This window comes from Silene latifolia, chromosome 2 (genome assembly GCF_048544455.1).
Source record: "Silene latifolia isolate original U9 population chromosome 2, ASM4854445v1, whole genome shotgun sequence".
Taxonomy (NCBI): Eukaryota; Viridiplantae; Streptophyta; class Magnoliopsida; order Caryophyllales; family Caryophyllaceae; genus Silene; species Silene latifolia.
In genome coordinates, this window is record NC_133527.1 from 6116086 (window position 1) to 6128077 (window position 11992).

An 11992-nucleotide genomic window follows, 5' to 3' on the forward strand; every position below is an offset into this window, starting at 1 on the left:
TTGATGAGTTCTGTTGTCAAATGTTGAAGACAGCATTTTCGTCTCATACAATGGTCGTAATAGAAATAAATATAGTTGGGCCTTAACCAAAACTTTGAACCCGTGACCTTTGGTCACACTGACTCTGATACAATGATAGATGAATCATCTCAACGAAAAACCCTTAAGGTGATGGCTGAGCATCGACTAAAATGAATACTGAAAATAAAACTGAGAAAGCGGATTTTATCACTGGTATTTCAACAGTATTATTGATACGATTATTGTCTAGTACAAGTTGAGCAATAATGAAAACTTTAACAACTTGGAATCATCAAGATGAGTTGATGAATTCAACAAAGTGATCCATAAGTTCAGCAGCTTTGGGTGATACAGTTTTGAACAAGTGGAACACATGGCCTTCCCCTTCCGTCTCAATCACTTGTACTTCTCCTTTCCACCCACTCTTAACCAACAAGTCTTTGTAATGGACTCCCCTGTCCCTCAATAAATCATTTTCTGCGACAAAAACCAATACCTTCTCTCCAGCCAGCTTCTTTATTTCCGGATCCATACCCGGATTAATCCATGGATCATCGCACCCGTTAGTCCCTGGATGGGCTAACTTCCATAGTCTATAATGAAGAAAACAAAATGATTAAAAATCCATTCCAAATGTGAACCAAACAACATGAATGACATTTAGAATCCATTACAAGATCAAACCAAACGGGCATTAAAAAGTATGAGATTCTAACTCCATACCTCCTTGGTATTAGAATCAATTCCATTCCATTTCAAATGTTTGAACTAAACGGCCCCTTAGAATATCATGCGCGATACAACAATTAGTAAAGAATAAATAAAGGTAGACTGAATAGGGTCGAACGCTAAAACTAATTAGAAGTTTGATAAAGCTCCTCTGATTTTAGACTAGTAACTAATTCCAACAAACTCTGTAATTGGGGTGGCTTGTTAGGTCTAGTTAGGCGGATATGTGCAATACGTATAGTCTATGATCTCCTAATGCCAAACTTTAGTAGACATGCCGTCTCGTCTATCTCCTAATGCTGAGCTAATGTATTTACTATTTAACCCAGAATGAAGCTTATCAGATCATAGCAATGTACTAGAAATAATGGGGTCACTAAATAACACTAGTCTTCTACCTCTCTTTGTACTTCTCATAATCACCTCATCATTTCATATCTATTCTGCTTCCAGACTGTTAGCAGAAGAGTCATCAATTAGTGAACAGGTCGTAAATGGACAGACAAAGTCGATAACATCTATTACTGGCTGGTTTGGGGGATTCCCGGGAGGTAAAGATGGTAAAGGCGGTAAAGATGGTAAAGGTGGTAAAGATGGTAAAGGTGGTGGTGGCGGTGGAGGAGGTGGAGGTGGCGGAGGCGGCAACATTCCGCCACTCTCTTTTCTCCATAAATCTCCTCCCCCTCCTCGTGCAGCTGGTGAAGGATTGGAACAGGTCGTAAATGGACAGACAAAGTCGATAACATCTATTACTGGCTGGTTTGGGGGATTCCCGGGAGGTAAAGATGGTAAAGGCGGTAAAGATGGTAAAGGTGGTAAAGATGGTAAAGGTGGTGGTGGCGGTGGAGGAGGTGGAGGTGGCGGAGGCGGCAACATTCCGCCACTCTCTTTTCTCCATAAATCTCCTCCCCCTCCTCGTGCAGCTGGTGAAGGATTGGAACAGGTCGTAAATGGACAGACAAAGTCGATAACATCTATTACTGGCTGGTTTGGGGGATTCCCGGGAGGTAAAGATGGTAAAGGCGGTAAAGATGGTAAAGGTGGTAAAGATGGTAAAGGTGGTGGTGGCGGTGGAGGAGGTGGAGGTGGCGGAGGCGGCAACATTCCGCCACTCTCTTTTCTCCATAAATCTCCTCCCCCTCCTCGTGCAGCTGGTGAAGGATTGGGTATTAGTTGGGGCAGCATTAACTCAGGCAATGGATGGGGTACCCGCAGCTGGGGTAATGGATGGGGTCAAGGTTTGGACAAATTGGTTCCTTCTGAAACAGAAGAGAAACAACTGAATTTGCATCAGCATACTGAAGGAAAGAATCAAAATGAGGTTACGAGCGTAAAAATTCATGATGACCATGAAACGAAGCCAAAGGAACTAAAAGGTGGACATAGCAACGAGGAAGGTGAGCATGCTATGGCTCCGACATCAGAGTAGAGCTTATAACTAGCTACTACTGTTTCTAGCAGATTTTAATGTTAAGCGTACGTAACCTAATAAATGAAACAAGAGTAGCAGTTTATAGTACTGTTGATAAATAATTCTGATATGTGATTTATGAATAAATGAAATCATGCGTTTTTCACTAGGGAGATTAATGCATGCTTCCCAACTTTGCGTGATAGAAATGTTAACCTTGCTTATGCTGAGAAAACACGCATAATTAACTGAAAGATTAACTGTAATAAATCATTTTGCGAAACACGGAAAAACTTGATGCAAACCTGCAAGAATCTGGTTTACAGCAGAATTTTTGAAGTGTAACTGAATCGAAGGAAGACAGTTCAAGTACTGATGATTTTGAAACCAGGTGACGAGTATTACTTCTCAATGACATAACCATTTCTGCAATAAGGAAATGACTAAATGAGCTCAGATGTGCCCGCCTGTTAGTCTGTTACCATGTATGTGACCCATCCTCAAATCACTACGCCTCCAAGATCATTCGTATTCTGAGAATAAAACAATGGTTAATTCCGAAAAAGGTTGTGTAATTTTCAGCATACCATATTTAATCTATAAAATATAACTAGTTTTAAACCCGTAAAATTTACGGGCTGTTTTATACTCCGTAGTTAAACGATTACCTTTAAGCTAATACTCCATATATTGTTATTAAACTTAGTCAAACGAAAGTTAATATTATATAAATGTAGAATACAACAAAGGGTTATTTAACGAGAATACTCCAAACTATTAGGGTGCTTCTCAAAATACTCCAAATTATAATTTAACTACCAATATAACCAACTATTACACCTCTTCACTTTTAATAGAATTGGACTTTTCTTAACCTACTAGTTGTTGCACCGCGCCCTATCGGGCGCGGTGCCCCAATTTGGCAAAATGCAAAGCGGAAATAAGTCGAAAGTATAGCAAGTTAGCAACAGAAAAGAACATGGTCTATCATATATTTATAAAATGGTGGACCGAGCATAATAGTCAAGTGGTTTGCCTTCATGGGCTGGCCTAATGTAGTATCAAATGCTGGCTCAATGTAGCATAATAAATCCAAGTGGTTTACCCTCATGTGCTAGCCCAATCTAGTATCAAATGCTTCAACTCGGTCAGTTTAGAACGCATAAGGCAAACATGAATCATGATGAGTACCAGGTTCTCATGAAAAAACACAGAATCTTCAAAAAATAAGAATAACTCCGAATCGGAAGGAAACTGCATTGTTGCTCAAAGTTTGCCAACACACACCTCTCTTGGGATATGTTCATTTCTTTCTGTGTTTCTAGGAGGTGTCTTCTTCCATAGCTTCTGTTGCTCCACTGGATAAACAAAAGCTCAAATCAATTTTATGTCAAAAATTTTGAGTTCTCTGATGCAAAACAATGTCATTACTTAACCTTGGATTCAGCCCCACAACAAAACTCATTAGCCACTGATACCTAACCTTATAATTAACCTGCCTAATTACCAAAAAGACAACGCCATATCTATCCCGTCACAAAAAGCAACCTACCTCTCCCATCCCCTTCATACAATCCTAACCAGCCAGATGACCACTCTCCTTCATCAACCTCCATGTAACCCCTACCACACAGTTTTGACAAATGCACCTCTACCTTCCCTGACTTACCCATCTTAGCTTTAAAAGGTGTGAGGCGCTCCAAGGCGACAAAGTGCAATCCATCAGCTATGTTACTACCATCTTCAACCTCTCGTATTTGATAACTGACACTCATTCATGGTATGTCAGTATAACATTTCATTTTGAGCCAAATAATGAATTTTTTTTCATAAATAGCTGAGATTGACACTTGGGCACGTAACATGTCAGATGCTTCTAATTGTGATTAGGTCCAATCATCCACCAGTTAAAGCATGAGAAGCACGTAATATACAGTAGATAAAGCTTTAAAATTGAGCCACGATGATGGTGTTTTTTTTTTCCGGCACTAAATCTGAACTAAATCAAGATGTCAAACACCAAGGTAAATATGATGGAGAAGTATTAGGACCATAATCAAAGTGACATACCCTTCAGTTGTCGTTCCATCACCAGCTGAGCTATTGGTGTCACGCTGAGTGCAGCACACACGTTCGCTGTTATTGCCATCATTCTTAGCTTTGCGTTTCTTCTCATTCTTTCTCTCCCCCTCTTGCTCACGATCTTCCATGTCTGTCAACTCCTTAGGATATGCCATCATTCTCAGCTTTGCGTTTCGTCTCATTCTTTCTCTCCCCCTCTTGCTCAAGGTCTTCCATGTCTGTCAACTCCTTCGGATATATTGCGAAATTCAGAACTTTTAGGCAGCGTCTACATCAGACTTTGAAACCTGTTAGGACAACTATTTATATATCTTTAAAATAATTCAGAATGGGAAGTAAGATAATACTCCGTATACAATAGTTAGGATATCTTTTTTTCCGTTTTTTGTTTCTCTTATGCAAATTCTAGTATTCTTGACTAAATCAGCAAGGGGAAGAAACGAAGCAACTAAAACCCTGCCATTAATTTGTCAAATACACTGTTCCTAGAAGCCTCCATCTTTTCTTTTTTCCTTTTTATTAAGTTTTGTTTCACCAAGTCATCTCCCAAATGTTCTTTCAAAGATAACTAATGAAATTCGGAACCAAGTCATGTCTGGCTTGTGCAAGAAAGTAGGCCATGAGGTTATTTGTGGCCGTTTACAAAGGCCTGAAAAAAAAAAACTCTTTTTCTACAACTTTTGACATAACAAATGATTGGTCATAGAACCAGCTTATTATGTACATAAGAATGGTCACATGAGGTGATTGCTAGAACTATAAACGTCATCCAACAATGATTCTATCAGCATGCCTATACAATAATGTGTATAAAACAGCGAAGAATCGAATCAATACAGCATAAGCGACAGGCAATGAATTAGTGCAAATAATTGTAAGACCTCAGGATAGTGTAAGAATCTTAATAGATGTATTTTGACTCATTTTGCTACAACTACGCTGCTGGTGTTTATAAACACGACCAAATGATGTATTGCAAATGTGGGAGCTAATCCACAAACTCAAACAAATAACCAAAAACACGGGCTTATTTAAGGGCAGGTTTATAGTAGAATTACCGTTCTGCTTAGCTTCAGCTTGGCATGTGCAGTAGAAAGCCGTATGATGGTTTCTAATATTCTAGCAGTGATAGGAAGAGTGCCACCGCCACCGCTACCCTACAATGGATTAAAATTAGTAACATATACAACTAATGAATTGAATACATCCTGAAAGAATCCTTCTCGCTAGAAATAAGTATACCTTTGCATTTGGGTTGGCATTTCTTAATTCTGCATATGCAGTTGCAATTTGTTCAGATGCCTGCCATAGGAATAATCATTTTTAATAGTCATGGCATTAAATAAATGTCTACTCTAAACCAGCAAGTCAAACACAAGAATGTAAGATGTTGGGAAAGATAACTATCTCATCACTCAATTAGAGAGAGTAATGAGAGTGGAAGTGTGAAATATGCTACTCAATAATTGATCAAAATCAAACCTGGAAGAAGCCTTGGGGGTAGATCAAGATGTAGTGATGTAAGATTAACAACATATCAAATCACTGTAGCAGCTGAATTGTACTAACTGTAGTAAGTTTTTTTTTAACTACTTTAAATAAAGTTCATGCTTCGGAAATAAAACGCCATGAAGATAAACAGCTATATATCCGCTATTCTTAGCTTACGCAGTTAATACATGATGAACTGGCCAGTACTTGCCATTTCGCAGTACAAAGAGCAGTTTTTCGTCCCTCTTCACAGTAAGCCAACTTCCATAACTTGACTCCAAACTGTAAACAACAACATCAGCACCTAACATATTCAAAAATACACTAATCCCTTAAGAGAAACCACTTTCAGGAAATAGATATACAAATGACCCAAACAAAGCACGGTCTAATCAGGTATGCATATGCCACGACAATGAACAACACCTCAGCGTGTAATGACCGCTTGAATTAATATGCAGATACTCTGATTAACTATTTGATGAAAAACAAATATTTTGGAGACAAAAAAGGGCGGACTTTAAAGAGAGTTAAGGATAAGGTGATATAACCTGGGCATAATAAAAGAATTAAGAGAAAAGAAAGTGTACAAATTATATAGTGGTGCGCCTCACTAAGCTTTGGGCTTAAGCAAATCCGAGGAACGCATTTAAACTAAACTTTATTTTAACCTGACCAGAAGAAAGGTCTCTTCATCTTAATTAGAAATGTCACATTTTAGTTATTCATTGATTTAGAAGCCGAAAATGAAAGAGCAACTCTAGAAATTTAATATTTTTGAGTTATGCCGAGGTTGATAAGAGGTATTTCATGGTGGCATTGCATCAGGATATGCACATGTCTCGCGTGCACTTTAAAGTTCCATGGCCAATGCTGAATGGTAAAACATAGTCCAAGAAACACTATATACATACCTGTAACACTTCATTTTTCCCTAGAAGCCTTCCACATCCTAAGTTGCTCAGACTCCTGCTTAATCTTGTTTTGCAACTGTACCTATTACAAAACCTTGTTAAGCAATAATATCTTATCGGCATATAACTTTATGAAGCTATAGAAGCTTGCATCAAACCTTTTGGGACTTGATACGCTGTCTCTCATCCCATACTTGATATGCTGTATCTCACCCTACAACCTTTTTGTTGCCTCATCACTTTTTTGTTTTTGCCTCAAAAGTTTGAGCGTGAGCCTCTTGAATCTATTTGAAAGCTGAAACCTGTAGACCGATGAACTTCAATATTTTGCATTAGACATGACATTTTCAATCGATTCCACCAGTTTTGTAAAAAATACTATGCTAATTCTACCATCAATAAATATATAATGGACCACACCCCTTTCTATTGATACACTACCGACTTACTTCCGCAAATCATTCCACCAAATTGTGGCACCGCGACCTACGCCCCTTTCTATTGATACACTACCGACTTACTTCTTCTAAGCATTCCACAAAACAACACAAAAATGAAATCTGTTTCAAATAACAAAAATGTAGTGTTCATAGTCCCACCAAAAAAAGCAATGAAGCTTGCATTATGTCATCTCGAAAGGCAATGAAATATAACAAACTCTTACATCATTTGACAATCCAGTTACTCAATCAAAATTGGTAAGGCACACCAAGGCGATGAGTAATGGATCAGGGGTAATGGTACTGACATTACCAAGTACCTACACAATAGCTTGCAATCTAGGTAAAATTTCTAGCTCAACCAAAAATGAGAAAGCCATAAAGCTTTCAATATTGGTCGGCAGCAGAATACCTACATATACCAATCAACTAATTAAAGAACATAAATAGATTTGTCATTCATACAATCTCATTCTCATCCTTCAAATTCCTTTCTTAAGACGATATTTCATGAGCCTAAGCATCGGTATGGGGATAAAGTGGAAACATATGAGTCTTAAAAATAGCCTGACCATGTCACTTAGCTCCATTCTGCTATTTTGATCTTGATGCATATGCATGGTATTACATTTCTGTCATGACAGCCAATAAAACACGTCTTTTAACGCGTCTTCTAACATGTCAAACCGAACATGATTGCCACGATAAGTTCCCATTCAGAAATTTCAGATGTTAAGACTGTTAGCACATACGCTAGAAGATTCTGCACAAACTGAAAAAACTGGTATACAAAGTATGAAAATTATGAATAAAAGGAACTGGCCATGTTCAACTGCAAAAGGACGAACACACCAGCCATGATAGCCAATATGCACTATAAAAGAAACCCATGATACTCATCAATGTTTAATTCACAAATCACTGATATTGCCCGCTATATTTGAAGACACCAAAAAAAATGAAATTTCTTGGAACACACAAAACAAAAAAAATTGAACCTATATTAGAGGGGAGACGAACCTGTTTAAGTTTTACCTCTTTCTCAGTCACCAAGGCACTAATTTGGAATACAAAACCAAACATAGCAACGGCGAAGAGAAAGGTTGGACCAATGGACTCCATTGCTATGAAAGGATTTGCTAGAGGGTGCGCGAATTCTGTCAAACCGACTGTCCAACTGAAATTCAGGTCTGGCCACTATCCAAACAGCAAAATAGTCCTTAGCTATAAACACACCATGAAATTTAAACAAAATGGCTGGCTAAATAATATGCTCACAATACTATAAGCAAGTCGAGCCGATACCTTTGATCAGAAACCTAGAAATTTTGCGTTCGGCAGAAAGCTGAAGTGGGAGTTGGAATTTGAAGGTAGGGTCTTCAATTTTGCCTCTTATAAAGACTGTTGTCGAGTTAGTTTGAAGACCGTAGCACATTGTTTCATTTTGCTCTTTGAAATGCAATGCTCTTGGACTGTGCATTGGGTTCGTAAGAAGGTATTCATCGACCTCTTCCTCCGTCCTAAATGACTTAACCTGCAGAAGTAATTACACATCACTCAGCATGACATGTTCTCTTCAAATGCTAGTGCTCCAACATTCTTGCTGATAGACAAAAATGGATCTGGAATGAGGTATGGGTGAACGTGTATCCCAAGTATACCCATCCATTACTGCCGACTTCACACTTGGGTGCAAGTATATTCATGACTATTTACTCAAACTCGCCAAGTAGGATCAGTAAAGAATCGAGTTATATGTCAGCAACCCGCAACTAATCCTTCTTTTCATAGAGGAACGGATTGCGCATTCGCGACCAACAACTAATAAATTAGACTAAGACAAATAATGGCCAAAAATTTATTATCAGCCTCTACTCCGCAAGACCGCAACACAAACATTTTTTTCCAAAATTTACCTTAGATACTCAAATCAATGAAACAAACACCATAAAAAATAAGTGCAATATCGAAATGATTAGTTACCTCATCATTTTGTTTCTGTTCACCGCCAATGCAGCATTCTTCTTGTCGTTGATCCATTTCTAGAGCATTACCTTTCTACAACATCATAAACATAAACTCAACTAACGATTTACTTAAGACAGAGGGAACTTCACTGCTCTCTTACGCAAGTTACAAACCTCAAATCACAAACCCTAATTCGGCATGGAAAGTCATTCCGATCAGGAAAGTAAATTAAATGGAGTTGATACCTGAAATATGCCGAAAACAAAGGTCATTGTCTTAATCTGCTTTATTAGTTGTTGTAGTGGGAAATAGGAATTGAAGATGTTACCAACCCAGAAAACTATACCAGCTTTTAGCCGTTACTCACCAGTTTCAACCACCACTCGACACCACTGGCTTCGCGGTCTCCTGCTACGACCTCCGATTTCATTTTTGTGGAGAGAAACCTAAAAATTTAAGCTGCACATTGTTGGCGAAGGAAGAACGGATTCAGGCATGACAACAGCGATAAAGTAAGGGAAATGTACTTTGTTTTCCAAATCTTATTAACAAGCACCCGGTAGAAGACTTTAACAAGCGATGACAAAGACAACAAACCTGTTTCCACAGTTTAGAAGCCCACAAGGCGCAAAGGTGGGCAAATCCCAGTTGAAAAGTTTGAGGAACACATCATATGAGAAGAGAACCTGAGGAAACCAGATTCTCAGAAAACGGGATTATTGCATAGATAAATTGACCCTAGCGGACACCAAATAACAGTATTTAACCCAACAGTATGAAACCTAAAGGGCTATAAAGTTTAGTTTTAGGCTTAATCAGAGGTATAAATAGCATCGTCCATCGCAACCTAACAAAAAAGAAGAAGAAAGCACATAATCAAGCATTTTCTTTTAAGCGCCAAATTATTGCATGCAATCAATTTCAAACCAAAAACTAAACCCCAACTCATCTAATTCACAATTGATATTCTACCTCAGTAGCTAATATCTAACATAATCATCAACGGATTATTGCATGCAATCAATTTATACACCCCAAAAAAAAAAGTAAACCCTAACTTATTTAATTCACAACCAATAGTCCAACTCAGTAGTTAACATCTAACAGCAGGATCAACAACTTAATTAAATTCACACTACCTCGGTGATACCAATGTGCCTAGCTGATGAAGTTCTCATTGAAATGATCTCCATTTATCCACCATGCAATGCACACCTCTCTGAGTAAGATAAGAATCGCCGGAAAATGCGGAAAATTACAGAAAAGAATCAGTGGACACAGTAGTATAATTAATTGAGAAACAAAAGAAAAAATGATCGAATTCGAGTTGTAATGGCCATTGTTGTTCAAGTCGTAATCATCATTATTGTTGAAAATCACAAGAATCAACAGGAAAACCTACCTGTTACATGTTCGTATCAGTCGGATTCAATTCAATTTCTGGTCGCCATTCTTGTTGATCGTGATTGTTTTGGCAAGGGTTAGGGTTAGGATTAAAAAGAGGGGGTTTCGCCATAGTCGACTGCTTAATATTGATGAAGATGAATGAAGAAAGGAAAGAAGACGATCTCAAAGAAAATGAGGACGCAAGAAGAAACAAAATAGAGGGAATGGCAAATAGAGGAAAGAAAAGATCAAAAGAAGCGAGAACAAACCAACTAATAGCAAGGGGCAAAATGGGGAAAAACAGGAAGTGGTACTGTGCTAGCTACAGTAACCCAGGTTTGGGTTTTTTAAAGAGTGTAGATAATAGCAGGTAACAAGGTAATGACTTTCTCATTTTAGATGATCTTCATCTCCTTCATCTTTCCTACACTAAAAAAATCCAAGGAAAACCCAGAAAACCTAATTCAAATTACCAACAAATAAATCAAACCTTAATTAACCAAATTGAACAATAATGTGACGATGACGGAACATTAATTCACCTATTCATCAACAATAATTCACCTATTCATCAATAATAATTCATCAACAATAATGTGGCGATGACGGAGCATTAATTCAACCACCACCATTGATACACCACCTGCTTCTTTGTTCGGCCGCTCACATTCCTCCTGTCATCCACCCCTACAACAAACCCACCTTCTCATCCACTCTAAATCAGTCAACATCTTCTCCCTTTATCAACCAATCACCCTCACTTCATAGCTATTCGACCTCGGGGGTTTTTGTCTTCATCGATGGTGTTCCGAAACCCTAGAGAGATAAAATGGTAATTTGGGGGAAATAATATAATTGAAATATAATTGTGACTTTACTTGTTTGAGGTTGGTATTTACAGGGATTACCCAGTTATAATCTATTTTCAACAAATTAGAACTTAGAACAACGAACCAGCAGGGACCCTTGCCTTGCCTGTGTGTGATGCGGCGTTGTGATCAGGTGCGGAGTGCGGCGGTGATTAATAACAAGGAGTTTGTGAGTGTGAGATTAAGTGGTTCTCACAACATTACTGGGGTTAAGGTAATCCGGTTACCAACGACCATGGTGGTGCAGTGGTGGTTGCCACTCTAGGTGTGAATGATGAAGAAGAGAGAGTGTATTAAATATCAATGGAATATAAATGACTCATAAATGGCAGTAGAAGAGAAAAAAAGCGGGGTTAGAAGGAATTAAAACTTTTTTTACCGGCTTATTCTAATATGGGAAAAGGGGTGTAAAAGTTGGGTATATTAATAGTTAAAATAAAGTCTGGAGTATTTTAAGAAGCACCATAATAGTTTAGAGTATTGTTATTAAATAACCCTACAACAAATTAGGGTTGGTTATATGTACAATTTGTATCCATATTATTATTTTCAACTAAATGATAAGTTATGAGTTTAAGAGACATGACTAAGATATAAGTCTGTAAAATTTCGACCCGACCCGACCCGACCTCATCCATTTTTTCCAGGGTTAAAACCCTAAAATCTCGAGCAGTAACCCGT

General features: G+C 38.1%; 3 protein-coding genes across 12 annotated transcripts; 1 reads left to right on the forward strand and 2 right to left on the reverse strand.

Moving 5' to 3' along the window:
• Positions 1-205: 205 nt before the first annotated feature.
• LOC141642128 (DNA replication licensing factor MCM3 homolog 3-like) lies at positions 206-11666 on the reverse strand. 10 transcript variants are annotated; one of them, XM_074450822.1, is made up of 18 exons: positions 10459-11589; positions 10196-10275; positions 9654-9742; positions 9424-9515; positions 9230-9301; positions 9072-9146; positions 8394-8622; positions 8109-8285; positions 6807-6950; positions 6649-6730; positions 5938-6016; positions 5726-5755; positions 5486-5545; positions 5302-5400; positions 4232-4511; positions 3449-3519; positions 2467-2694; positions 206-614 (listed from the first exon to the last, which is right to left on the reverse strand). In XM_074450822.1, exons 10-15 carry the CDS (start codon positions 6660-6662, stop codon positions 4446-4448), a joined length of 348 nt encoding a protein of 115 aa, XP_074306923.1. In that variant the 5' UTR covers positions 6663-6730; positions 6807-6950; positions 8109-8285; positions 8394-8622; positions 9072-9146; positions 9230-9301; positions 9424-9515; positions 9654-9742; positions 10196-10275; positions 10459-11589; the 3' UTR covers positions 206-614; positions 2467-2694; positions 3449-3519; positions 4232-4445. The 10 variants fall into 10 exon arrangements, with proteins under 10 accessions (XP_074306923.1, XP_074306915.1, XP_074306916.1 ...); XM_074450814.1 differs by having other exon boundaries at positions 5726-5758; positions 5945-6016; positions 6807-8285; positions 10459-10871; positions 10985-11588; XM_074450815.1 differs by having other exon boundaries at positions 5726-5758; positions 5945-6016; positions 10459-11588.
• On the reverse strand, positions 314-770 carry LOC141632854 (putative carboxylesterase 2). Its single transcript, XM_074445364.1, has 2 exons — positions 745-770; positions 314-614 (listed from the first exon to the last, which is right to left on the reverse strand). The coding sequence occupies exons 1-2, from the start codon at positions 768-770 to the stop codon at positions 314-316; spliced, it is 327 nt and encodes a 108-aa protein (XP_074301465.1).
• Positions 1085-2354, forward strand: LOC141642129 (uncharacterized). Its single transcript, XM_074450823.1, has 2 exons — positions 1085-1379; positions 1791-2354. The coding sequence occupies exons 1-2, from the start codon at positions 1118-1120 to the stop codon at positions 2177-2179; spliced, it is 651 nt and encodes a 216-aa protein (XP_074306924.1). The 5' UTR covers positions 1085-1117; the 3' UTR covers positions 2180-2354.
• Positions 11667-11992: the final 326 nt, after the last annotated feature.

What these genes read in the sequence shown, in the direction of transcription:
- LOC141632854 (XM_074445364.1), bottom strand. Translation starts at nt 770, where the DNA reads ATGGAATTGATTCTAATACCAAGGAG. An exon ending in TTGATTCTAATACCAAGGAG is followed by an intron (nt 615 to 744) that starts GTATGGAGTTAG and finishes TCTTCATTATAG; the next exon opens with ACTATGGAAGTTAGCCCATC.
- LOC141642129 (XM_074450823.1), top strand. Translation starts at nt 1,118, where the DNA reads ATGGGGTCACTAAATAACACTAGTCTTCTACCTCTCTTTGTACTTCTC. An exon ending in TGGCGGTGGAGGAGGTGGAG is followed by an intron (nt 1,380 to 1,790) that starts GTGGCGGAGGCG and finishes AAGATGGTAAAG; the next exon opens with GTGGTAAAGATGGTAAAGGT.
- LOC141642128 (XM_074450813.1), bottom strand. Translation starts at nt 6,835, where the DNA reads ATGAGAGACAGCGTATCAAGTCCCAAAAG. An exon ending in AGCGTATCAAGTCCCAAAAG is followed by an intron (nt 6,731 to 6,806) that starts GTTTGATGCAAG and finishes GTTTTGTAATAG; the next exon opens with GTACAGTTGCAAAACAAGAT. An exon ending in ATGCCAACCCAAATGCAAAG is followed by an intron (nt 5,401 to 5,485) that starts GTATACTTATTT and finishes AATCCATTGTAG; the next exon opens with GGTAGCGGTGGCGGTGGCAC.